This window comes from Rhipicephalus microplus, chromosome 9, assembly GCF_043290135.1.
Source record: "Rhipicephalus microplus isolate Deutch F79 chromosome 9, USDA_Rmic, whole genome shotgun sequence".
Lineage (NCBI taxonomy): Eukaryota > Metazoa > Arthropoda > Arachnida > Ixodida > Ixodidae > Rhipicephalus > Rhipicephalus microplus.
In genome coordinates this window covers 119,781,805-119,794,120 of record NC_134708.1, presented here as the reverse complement: position 1 = coordinate 119,794,120, position 12,316 = coordinate 119,781,805, and the positions used below count along the sequence as shown (strand labels likewise).

Below are 12,316 nucleotides of genomic sequence, written 5' to 3'. Positions count from 1 at the left end.
AAAGAGCCCTCCGAGCCACCGACACTCCATATGGTGATGTCGTTCGCGTAGATGGCGAACTTGATGCCTTCTTGGTTTGAGAGCTTGGCAGCAACGGAGCACATTGCGATGTTAAACAGCGGCGAGGAGACGACTGAGCCCTGTGGGTTGCCGAAGAAACCGAGATCGGAGGGCTCAGATTTGAGATCCCCAAGCTGTATAGTGGCTTTTCTATTCCGGAGGAACGAGCAGGTGAACTTGTGAAAATTGGCTTCTAAGTTGAAAGAAGAGATGAGGGCAAGTATGTGGGAGCGCGAGACATTGTCAAAGGCCTTTTCAAGATCCAGACTGAGAATAGCTATAACGTCTTTCGTCTCCTGATTTATGATGAGATGCTTCAGCATTTTCATGACGTCCTGAGTAGATAGGTGTGGTCTAAAACTTACCATGTTGTACTGGAACAGGTTAGTCTTCTCTATGTGCTTTGATATTCGATCGTTGATGACATGCTCGGCCACCTTGCCTATACAGGACGTCAGTGAAATGGGTCTTAAGCTGCTAAAACTGGGACTCCGGCCAGGTTTTGGTATGAGAATAACCGACGCCCTTTTCCAGTGCTCAGGGAAAGTCCCCGTCTCCCAAATACGATTGATTTCTTTGGTGAGGTACGTGACAGAGTCATCGTCTAAATGGCGTAGTGTCATGTTTGTAATGCCATCCGGGCCTGGGCTGGAGTTCCCTGTAAGACTGTTTGAGATGGTCCGGACCTCTGCTTCCTGGATGGGCTTGTCCTTCGAAGGCTGGTGATCCCGTGTATTGCGCGTAGCCAGAAGGAGGCCTGGTTGTGTCCAAAGGGACACAACCAGGCCTCTGTGCCAGACACTTCGTTATTTCCGTGTCCAATTTGACCTTCCTTTCTGAGTGAAGTATTCGGTCTACCAAGCGCGTCTGGTTGGATTTAGATTTGGTCTCCTGCAGCAGGTGTTTGAGGAGGTTTCATTTTCACCCAAATTTCATCTAACCATCCAACTTGTTGCAAGTCTCGTCCCAAAGCTGTTTTTCCAGCGTCTGACAGTAGGTCGCTATTTTCTTGTTAAGACTTGCGATGCGTTTTCGCAGTCTCCGATTCATACGGTGTGCTTTCCACCTGGCTAGGAGGGCGCTTTTAGCCTCAAGAAGATGAGCAAGCCTGCTATCCATTTTATTGACCGAAAGATCAGTCTCTATTGTATTGGCGGCCGACTTGACGTCTTCGACCAGCTGAGACAGCCACTTGCCGAAATTCGGTGAGTCATTATTCTCCTCTGCCCTCTCCACTACGATCCTATTGAAGAGGCCCCAATCTGCCAATTCGAAAGTTTTAGGGGGCTTTGCTTGAATTTGTAATGTCGTACTCAGAATACAATGGTCGCTCCCCAAGTTTTCTCCCAAGTTTAACCATGATACCTCCCCCGTGGTTGTGACAAAGGTGAGGTATGGGGTAGTATCTCTAGAGCAAGAATTTCCAGTGCGGGTAGAAAACGTGGGGTCAGTGACCAAAGTAAGATTAAGATCTGATACCGCTTGTCAGAGCTCGGCTCCCTTGGCAGTGGTGCGAGGGTAGCCCCCAGCTTGTTGGGGTGCGTTGAAATCTTCCGCTATAACTATGGGTGCGTGCACTTTCCTAGCGATCGTAACGGCTTTCGATAACAATGAGGTCAAGCGATGGTGCCTGCCTTTTGGAGAGCTATATAAGTGGGGTATGAAAATGCTATTTTAAGGTTGCTGCCAAATATAATTTCTGAAAGAGAGTGTTCAATCTTGCTATTTGCCATGTGCAAATTGCGATCAATGTAAGTGTACTTCTTGGACACAAACGTGCAAATACCGCGGCCATCTGGAGGTTTCGTGATTTGATGGGTGTAGCCTGGCAGGCTCATTGTTTCCTTAAGCGTCTCCTGTAGTATAATAACATGTGGTCAAATTGGCTGGGATTTAATATACTGCTCGGGAGCTGCCTTCTTTGATTAGAAGCCCCAGCAGTTCCACTGCCAAATTACGAGATTGTTAAGGTGTCCCGATATTGTTGGGACCCTCAAAAGCTCTCTCCTGAGAGACGCTATGGGTTGCCACTTTCTGCACGATCCTGGCCTTAGGTATTACTTGGGCCGGAGTAGCCACGGCAGATTGTAAAGCTTTAACTTTGTCAGCCTCGATCTTTGTGACTCTGCTGTCCGATACTCAATGGACTCGACCGCCACCCTGAGAGCATTTGTATATCATTCAAGTTATCCTTGACCTATGTTTTGAAATCTCGGTCCTCGTTATTGGCCGGTTGTTCTAGTGCTCTCCATTTTGTTGATTTTGCCCCTGGCTGGACGTCCATGGGTACCTTATTGTGACTCGCATTCGATGTGGCCTCTGCACAGGGAACTGTGTTTGAAGAAGATGGAGGCGAAACCTGCTATGATTTCCTTCAGTCGGCTATTCAGCCTTGAGTTGCTCGACAATGGCCCTGAGATTCTCTTTACATCTGCGCGTATAAATCTGAGTGTTGCTCTGGATTGGTACACCCCTTTACCTGTGGTTGGGAGCTCTTGATCTTGGATGCCCACGTTTGGTGCTGATTTCCTTGCTGCACATCATTGCGGGCGGTAGGCACCCGTGAGTTAGAACGGCCCTTGGATCTAGAATGTCCTCTGGATCTCGAACGGCCGCTTGCTCTGCCTCTGGAACGGGATCGCCCTCGCGGTGGTTGTAGCTGTTGGCTGACGTTACATGGGCGCCAGCTGCTGCTCGGGCGCTCAGTCGTAGCGCGGCTGCTAGCAGCGGCTTGTAGTGGTGGGAAGTCTCTTCCACCATCTGTGAAGTTCATTTCGTCGGCGTCTTGTTCCGCAAATTCCACCGTATATTGGGTCCGTCGCTCTCGTCTTCGTCGACGGACTATGTGGGGCACTTGAAAACGATGCTTACACGTCTTGTCTTCCGTGAGATGTGGAGCCCCCCACAACTTGCATTATGTGGTGCAGACGTGATCCTCCGAAGGAGATGACATACCACACCCTCTACAGACAACCTCCTCTCGATGGGAACAAACATCGGCTCGATGACCTAGCTTTCCACTGGCATAACAGACATCCACCTGTCGGCGATGCAGGGTGCAGCGAACCAAACTATTTCGACATATGACGTAATTAGGGACTTTAATTCATCAAAGAGGATGATCACCGTGGTGGAATTCTTGATTCTTTTCACTTGGAGCGCAGTCGGGTTCCTTTGGTGTACAATAAGTGAATAAAGTTGTTCTTGACCGATGTCCGCGTCAACACCCCTGATGACACCTCTGCAGGTGTCATCGGGGGCAGCTCGGTAGGCACTAACATCAAAACTGGTGGTACCGAGAGTAATGGCGGTGATCTTGGAATACGCTCTGGCGTTTCTCTCCACTTGAGTGCTTATAACTGCAATGTTCTGCATAATATTCGGTTATACCACGTCTCCGTGACTTCTTCCTCACAGAGCGCGGCAGCCACTGCGAGTGCCCTCGCGAACTTGATTTATCTCACTGTTCTCGTGTCCAGGTCATTTCTAGGTCTCACGATGACTCAATGGTGATCTCTTGGAAGGTGAGGAAGTCAAGAAGCAGCGATAAGACGCTTATTCTCCGCAGCTCGGGAGCACTTAGACGACCACGCGTCGCCGTGCATGGAGACGCTTGCTTGCGTCTCGGTTCTGGGAGTATGCGTTCCACGAAGTTTACGTTTAGTGGAAGCCACAGACCACCCAGAATCTTGAATATCATCGGGAGTGATATCCTCCCCATCGATAGAGACTTGCATAGGCATTCTGTGCGTAGAGTGCTGAAACACCCTTTAGAGAAGGGCCGTCGGCCGCTCCGCCGTAGCCTCAGCCTAGCGCTCTCAGCTGAGCAGATGGGCAACCAGAAGAGTCCCGAAAAAGGGTCAGAAAGCTCACCCACAGTGAAATACTTCGTATCGATGTAGTCCGTGTGGTTTTATGCGTTGACTGGCACCAAAAGACACTTACAAATGCGCGAAAAACTGTCCAAAAACATTTTCGAACGCGGAGCCGATATTTTCACATGCACATGACACCCCCGGCCCTTGCCCGCTCAACTAAATAAAATGTCTCTATTGAAAGGATAGATATTATCTAGGCGTACATTGCCCGTGTCTGAAGCTCTATGAATCTGCCTCTCTGCAAGTGTAACTCCAATCACAGAGCCCCCGTGTACGATAAAACGGGATGGGAAGCGAAGATGTGCACATTAGTGAGATTTAGCAAGCTATGCAAATTCGGTACAGGACTATGGTACGGTCACACTCTTCCAGGTAGCTATGCTTGAAGTGCGCCCTGAGATAGATTTGAGTGGAAAATGACAAGGCACAGCAAAAGAAGGTGACTACTCGGCAAGTTTTCATCTCTTCTCGTCCATTTGCGCTCAAATCAATTCTAGGATGAAGCAACACGCTCAACAAAGTAACTTCATAGAGAAATAAAGGTTAAGAGTGGACACTCCCGTAGACCCCAGCGGCCCAATCGACCCTAGCACACCTGGTGGTTGGTGAGAGCAAGTGGCGTGCGCTTCCTGTTTCGGTTTCACTGGCGCAAATTTTGAATTACTTTGCATAACCGACGTTTGGCTATGACGAAAGCTCATGATTTCAGACCACTATTCATCGCCCAAATGGATAGTTTTTGTAGGTCGTTTTGATTTAGCGATTCCCCGTTTTGTTTTGTTCAGCGGTTTGTGCGAATCGGTCGTGACGTAATTTTTATTTCGATTAAGTTATAATAAAAAGAGATGCAGGTAATGATAATTCACTACGGTTTTATTCATCGCACTTGTGTTTTTCTTTTGGAACGAGTGATCAATGTATATATCAGTCAAAGAGACAGAGTATCCGTAATGTTTTATTCAAAGGCAAGGTAGAGTCTGAGAATATAAAAAGCACAATATGACAAAGGTAGACAACAAATGCATCTCGCCTTACAAATAAATTGTAACAAATACAGAGAGAACACAGACAACGCACACATCGCTAGAGTTGGCAGAAGCCGAGAAGCTGGTGAAGTATGACACACCGGGCCAGTGGGTAAGTAAGGATCTATGGCAAAAACACAGCGCACAATGCTGATGAAGAAGGAAGAAGTAACACATACACAGCAATGAAGTCGCGAATCACGACTGGGGTTAACCGAAATAATGCATATAAAAAAAGAGCACACAGAAACCACACGACACAATATAGCAGAAAGGCAAAGGTGCAGTGTGCTGGCTGTGCTTAAGAACAGCTAGTCCAAAATGAAAAAAAAAAGCAGACTTGATGCCTGCTTGTCTTCAGAAAGGTAGGGCTTTGCAGCTTGCTCACTACGTGAAAGACAAACTTTATGCTACAACACTGGCAGGTTTTGTGGCTTTTGTTATGCGTCGCCTTCATCAAAAACTTAAGATCCCAAGTGATTTGCGTCTGAGTGTTGCTGTGACGCTTGCGAGCTAAAATAGATTGTAGTCATCACTTATCCAGAATTGTGGACCTTAATTGGTGCTACGAGAGCGGCATCACAGGGCTAATAAATAGCAGAAGGAAACCACTTTGGCTCATTATTTTTCACAAAGGCTCTACATCGTACGTTATCACTCAAAAGCTATATAAAAATAAAATGGCAGCGTCCGCAGCCCCATCAAACGCTACAAGGTTGGGTATTCTTTTGAAAATCTTGATGGGCGAGATGAGGAGGTTGATGAGAAGCTAAAATACGAAAAGCGTGATAACGTGAACCGTGCCCACTTCATACCGTGTTCCTTACCCGCTCGAAGACATTTCAACAAGCGGTTTTGTTATCGATATATTACTCGAGCTGGAGAGATAAAGCATACACAGTGACCGAGCGAGCCACAGTAAAGTGTACAGTTCGCCCGCATTTGCTACAAAAATACAGACAGGATACCCAACATTCTTTTTAAGGTTATGCAAATCACTTCGAGCGAATACACAGTGTCCCTACTCCTCATAGTGGGTAACCTAAACAATGTATGCAACGGAGTGGCTAGTCCAGTTGAGCTGAATATAAGCCTATAAGACCATAATGAAGTCTGCTGTAACGTAGTAATAACATAACAAAGCTATTGCAGGATTCGGCTCAACTCGAATACTTTAGTGTAAAGCCGCCGCTAATTGCTAACCTTTGAACTTGTCAAGCTGTATGCCTGAGATTGAAGACTGGAACCTAACCCTATCTAAGTTTCGGTTCACAAAACGCACATGCCAACATAAACGAACCCGGCAAAACATTTTCAGAAACTTCGCGCGACACCCAGCAGAGCAGAAATGCAAATCGCCAACACTTGACAGATGGTGATACAAAACATCGCACACTTTCAGGTGATGTGCAGTGGCCTCAATTATGGCAAGAAAGTGAGATTCAAGTTGTTGTACGTATGCAAAAGCTGCTTCTGATGGCACAGTGAGATTCCCAAAAAGTTTGCTGGGGACGTGGTATGCTTTGAGCATTGTGAAATACTGGTGGGTACCCTTAAGCGTCTCACTGTGGTCTTTCAGTAACTGTGGGCAACTGCAACCGTCACATGCATTCCGAAGGAAGTGTTTGATGAGAAAACCAGCTACATAATATGCAGCGGAGTCATCGATAATATGGGAGTGAACGTTTGTCGCAAGTTCAGAGAGATCGTCTAGAGCGGGAAAGTCGTCAGGCTGTGGCTGTGCACACTCCTCATTATCCACAAGAGACGCACTGGTGAGGGAGAATGGCGAGAGCTGCTCCTGGAGGAGGTCACATTCATCATCCTCGACATTTCCGTATTCTGACAGCTTGAAGAGTTTTCTTATGCAGATGTGCTTCAGGCCACAAATAAATTGTGCTACATTGGGGTTGGTGTTGCAACCCTGTTTTTGCCTAATGTGGCCAAATATGTTCTCCAGTGGATCCTGTTGAAGCCTGCGTGTTAACAGGTATTCAAAATTGTAATTTTTGGAGAGGTCGTCCCATAGTTGACAAATAGCCTGAATTGTAATTTGCCAACCTACGATGGTTTGTGGTTGACGTCTGCCAACAAACTGCCATGATGCAATCCAGGGAAGCTGGCCTCGGAGGAAGTCAATCAGCTCTGAATCATTTTTCATGATTGCATGCCGCAGCTTTTGCGAAGTTCTTTTTTTACTCGAGCTGTTCAAGGCTTCGAAAATCCTGTCCATACGATCACAAAATTGAGCTGTAGTGATGGCCGAGGCAGGCAGCACCTTCGCATACACTAATGCCGTGATAGCAATCGAAACTGGTGCACTGAGGACCTGAGTTGCTCTGCTGACCTTCATATTAGAAAAAGGTTTCTGATGAACGTGCCGTTCAGTCAACTTTGGAGCCAATCGCAACCGCAACTCATGTGAGGATTGATAAAGGCTTACAATGTGCGACCAGTTAACGATGTCATCCCCAATGTATAACTTGTGTGCTTGGACATTATTGCGCGTTGTTTTAATTAAATGCGGAACATCAAAAATGTAATATACCCACTCACCATTAAGTTCAAAAAAAGGCTTTGCTACAGTCACTCTTAGTTGGTTAGCGAGACTTACATTTGAACTGCCCTGGTCACAAATGACTGCTTTCACTGCAATATTAATGCTCCTAAGCTCCAAAATGAGTGACACCAGCAAGTTATGCATAACAGATGATGGTGTTGATGTGTGCCCTATAGTAAAAGCAACCGGTTGAACCCACTTTCTCGAAACGCCAACAAGAAGAAAAACCAGTGCTCGATCAGCGATGGTTGAAGTGCGATGAGTGCCATCATCTGTAAAACCCTGGACAACGTCTCTTGCAGCATCATAGTACAAATTCTTTTTGAGTGCTATTTCGTCGAAAACTAAAGCGCACACTCGGTCCCGTTCATTCCAAGCTTGAGTATTTGTTGCAATGGAAGAAAGGATTCCTGGAATTATGCCTGGAGTCATCTTTACATTAGCTAGCCACCTCCTTAATGAACGCCGGGAGGGCAAAGAAAAATATGGAGCCAGAAATCGGTATGCTCGCGGACCTCGGAAGTTTAAGTGAAGAGCAAATTTCTTGAACCACACGGGAAACCGCTTGCCCTTGCGTTTGGGCCTCAAGCGAACATGTGCAGAAAGAAGTTTAAAAACCTCCTCGGTGACGTGTGGTCGGATAACTTCAAGGGCCTTTGAAGTCGATGACGGTGCTTGGTGAGGCTGTCTCCGCAGTCTTTTGATAGTTTTCCGCTGTGCTGCTACTTTGGCTTGCAGATGTTTAATGGTTTGCTTGTACTTCATTGATGGAGACATTGTCGCTGGCACACAGGAACGCACTGCAATAAACAAAAAAAATGGATGTAAAAGCGAAGAACAACTAATCCAATACGAGCACTTTCCTCGCTCTTTCACACCCAAGGTGCACAACTTTCTGTGGTGCAAAGTTTTCGATTCTACTACCCAAAAACAAACCATTCACAATGTTGACAATGCACAAAAAAAAAAATAAAAATCACTGAGAGCCCACCCTTACATTTTGTAAGTGCACACGTAGTGTCCTTTTGAGGATAGTTTCCTCCGAATGTCCTAAACATAAAATAGCACATTAAAAACAGCTGCAATAAAAGAATAGTCACCATTTTCTCTAGGGCACTCAGGCGTGGAGCTGTTGGTGGAGACGTCTTCTGGAGGGTTTTGTGAAGCTTGTTCAGTGCCTCGGACAGTGCTGTCGGAACAATCTTGTGAGCGGCCTGCGGAAGTCTCTATATCAATCCACTCTGGTGTTGAAGTGAACATACAACTTACCGGTCACACAAGTTCCTTTTGTGACAGCTGAATGACTGGTTAAGGTTTTCTCCGGCAAGACGAAGTCAGCGGAAATTCTTTCACCAGCTACAAGGGAGCTGCCACCTGCAGAGGTTTGGTCAACAGTCAATTTCGGTAAAAAAAAGAAATCGCGACACTGAACGCACCCTGTTCATCGGGGCACCTCAATGTGTGGGAGCCGCTTTTTGAAGCCTCTACCGCAGGTCCTGAAGAAATGAAATTACGACAATGTATCAGTAAGAGGCTTAAAATAACACAAACTGAAGCTCATCCGCACCTTGCAGTGCAGCTTCTGCAGCCATGTCATAGTCGCTACTTGAAGCGACGCTCAGAGAACCTGCATATATGTGCAGTTGGTACAAGTTACAAAGCTTGTAGCATGGGGAAACTTAAACAGCTCTTTCAAACGTATAAATTGGTCGAACGTGGAAGAAAAGAGAAGGCACCAACTAGGAAACAAGTAATTTGTGATTTTTGGAATTATCAACAGTGGCAGCTTTCACTGATGAAAGGTATACGTACATGTGCACTCAGGCTTGAAGATAACGTGAAATAGCCCTTTAAAGTCTTTTAAAACAAGTTGCGCAGGTCAAGAGCATCAAAAAACGACAGAAATGTAAAGCTGCTGTTAGGAAGGTAATAGCCCACAATTCACAAAATTTAAGACTTTCCAAGTGTTACTTCTATAGTGAGGCTTCTCCATCGGCTACAAAGATCTTCACGGTTAACTGTCGCCACTGATTCAATACAAGTGGCTGCTATTGCACATATTTGAGTTTCAGTCAATCACTTACATGGTGCAGCTGGTGGCACACTGGGAACAACCATTCTTGTAAGCCTTGTGTGCCCAGGGTCCATGAAACTTTGAGCAGTAAAATGGTCGCTACAAACCCTGTACGTTGCGTACAATAGGCTGGCCGGCTTACTAAGGAGATCATCGCGTCCAGCATACTGCATCCATGCTTTCATCCTGCATTGGCAATGAACTATCAGCTGAAAGGGGAAGTGCTTGAATAGTGATTTTTTATTGTTACCCTCACAACAGTAAGCCTAAAGACATGCAAACCATACAAAAGCTTTAACACACCTGCCGTCCCGTGGTATGCGGAAGAAACTCGTCCCAGGCTTCTTGTGGGTTCTGCCATTGTTGAAGCACCACGATACACAGCAGTAGCTGCCGTAGCTTGGACCGCCGGACGGCATGGCGTCAGCGCGGTCTGAAAATGTTAGTAAGTGGATGCTTCGCTGTCAAATTACGAAAAAGATATGTGCACGTCATAAGTGTACCAACAAACCCCTTTGAATGATTAGCTAATCGATGCACAATACAAAACCAGTGATACATCTCTGACCCATAAAACTATGACTTACAAAGATAGACGTCAAGACCACGTACAAAGATCTTCAGAAGTTTCCAGGGTACTATCCCTTGTAAAGCAATGGTATCGCGGCCTGGGAACTTTAGAAACACCTTCGTGCGTACGCAGTATCAGCACAGTACATTGGGAAGAAAAATCGTAGTTGAAATTTGTGCGGTAAAATTATATTGGAAACGTCAAAAAAATTTGTGAGCAGCTTGCACTAGTGGCACAAGGCTAGCGAAAAAACGAAGATGATGGCCACTTGGCTAGTCCAGATTTGCCTCCGGCACACCAAGAATTATTCGTGTTCCGAGCCTTCGGGAAACGCGTCGTGAAGCATGCGAGGCCCAGCGAATGCTTCTCAATATTTTGCACTGAGCCTATGACCTAGCTGCCCAGCTACGCTCAGCTATGGCTCAGCGCACAGAGCTCGCGTCCGTGGCAGACGCAGCACGCGTCGCCTCGGCTTGACGCCGTGCCGCCTTTGCTATACTGCATACGTTGCACAATGTTCCCGTCTAGCCACCACATAGAGCCACAAACTTTCTTTTTAGCGAACCTCCCAGTCCTTACAAGCTTCAGAAAAAGGTTACAACTGCGTGAATGAGACGCCACGTAAGAAACAAACTCGCACACTCGAAGCGCAACGTGTGTGTGCATCTTTCTATGTTTGTTGCATGGTGTCTTATTCGCGCAAGTGTAACCGTTTTCTGAAAAAAATGACCCAACAAGACCAACAACATGTCATTCAACAAGCTTCGCTTGAAAACGTGCCTCACCTGTTATCTCACGCACGAAAACGCCGACGCAGCCGACGTTGACGAAAGCGACGAAAGCTTCTCGCTGTAATGCATGGGCTTGTCGCTGGGTAGATGGTGTTTATGACAGTACGGCTGAAAAAAAATAATCGCGTAAGGTGTGTTGAATAAATTGTTTTTATGTATAAAGAACATACCAAATTTGAGCGTATAATTATTATTTTGTAAAAACAATTTTGTTGCATTAATTATAACTGGTTTTTTTTTGCGCTTGCGCCCTCTGACGTTTGGTGAGAGCACTAGTTCGTTACGTAGTCGTGACGCACTTCCTAAGGCCAGGTTTCGCGGAGTGTCCGCTCTTGTCTTCTTCTTTCTCTATGGTAACTTGTTTCAGTGCCCTTCCCCCTGATCGACAGGCGCATCGTAAACAGTGCGCAAGCTGATAGGCACCAATATTGGGTGACCTTTCAGAGCTCTTGTTAAGAAAGCGTTTGCCCTGTTGGGCAGACCTTACTGGAATTAGAAGTGGCGAAAGCACAATGAACGAGAGAGAAGGAGTGGTATTTTAGTCCCGTACCGTATTTGCGTTCCGTATTTCCAAAACGTTTCAAAGGTCTTTCTCGAACGCAACACTACTAGATAAGCAGAGTGGTCAGAGAAACCGGAGACAAAAAAGGAAGACCATCGCCGAAGATACCACCACCGCGAGAATGGCGCTTATATGACAGTGCGCCGTGGCGCCAGTGCACTAAGCCGCATAGCGTACACGAACAGCGCAGAATCTGAAAGCCAGCCACGTGGTGCTAGACAGATAGATATCCGACGGTGTCTTCGACACGCTAACCTATAAATAGGCGCGGCACGAGTGAGAGTTGTTTGTTGAAGAAAACTCAAATATAAATTTCCGATTGCTAGTTCTTCTTCGTGTTTTCCTGCAACTTTAAACGCATGTTACTGATCCAACATAGCATCACAATGAAACTTCTTTTGCAGTCGCATATTGCTTATCTAGACGCTAGATAACTACGTCAGCACCATTAGGTCTTCTCGATTCCTCAGCCCGACAACAAACCGCGTGTGGGTTGGCCCGTCTCTCTGTGCAGCATATCTACTGATGCTCATGAGTAAACACAGAGATTCATACTCACGACTACTCGCACTAGTAGGCACTCAATCACCCTCACACTCACGCCTGCCTTTCCTCATGAGAACTCACGTTGGTAACGACCGCTTACACTAATGGGTAATCACTCACGCTCATACTCACCCCTACTCGCACTGACCAGTTCTCATTCACGTTCGTACTCGCGTCCACTCACACTCCTGAGTACTCACTCACATTCATACTCACTTCTATTCAGACTGATGAGTACTCACTCATATT

General features: G+C 46.3%; 1 protein-coding gene across 2 annotated transcripts; it reads right to left on the bottom strand.

The window, feature by feature from the left end:
* Positions 1–4,880: 4,880 nt before the first annotated feature.
* On the bottom strand, positions 4,881–11,308 carry LOC142772132 (uncharacterized). Of its 2 annotated transcripts, XM_075874262.1 has the most exons (7): positions 10,954–11,308; positions 9,901–10,030; positions 9,091–9,783; positions 8,960–9,019; positions 8,793–8,897; positions 8,624–8,737; positions 4,881–8,323 (listed from the first exon to the last, which is right to left on the bottom strand). In XM_075874262.1, the coding sequence occupies exons 3-7, from the start codon at positions 9,113–9,115 to the stop codon at positions 6,162–6,164; spliced, it is 2,466 nt and encodes an 821-aa protein (XP_075730377.1). In that variant the 5' UTR covers positions 9,116–9,783; positions 9,901–10,030; positions 10,954–11,308; the 3' UTR covers positions 4,881–6,161. The 2 variants fall into 2 exon arrangements, with proteins under 2 accessions (XP_075730377.1, XP_075730378.1); XM_075874263.1 differs by lacking the exons at positions 4,881–8,323; positions 10,954–11,308 and having other exon boundaries at positions 8,667–8,897; positions 9,901–10,941.
* Between the last annotated feature and the right edge of the window lie 1,008 nt (positions 11,309–12,316).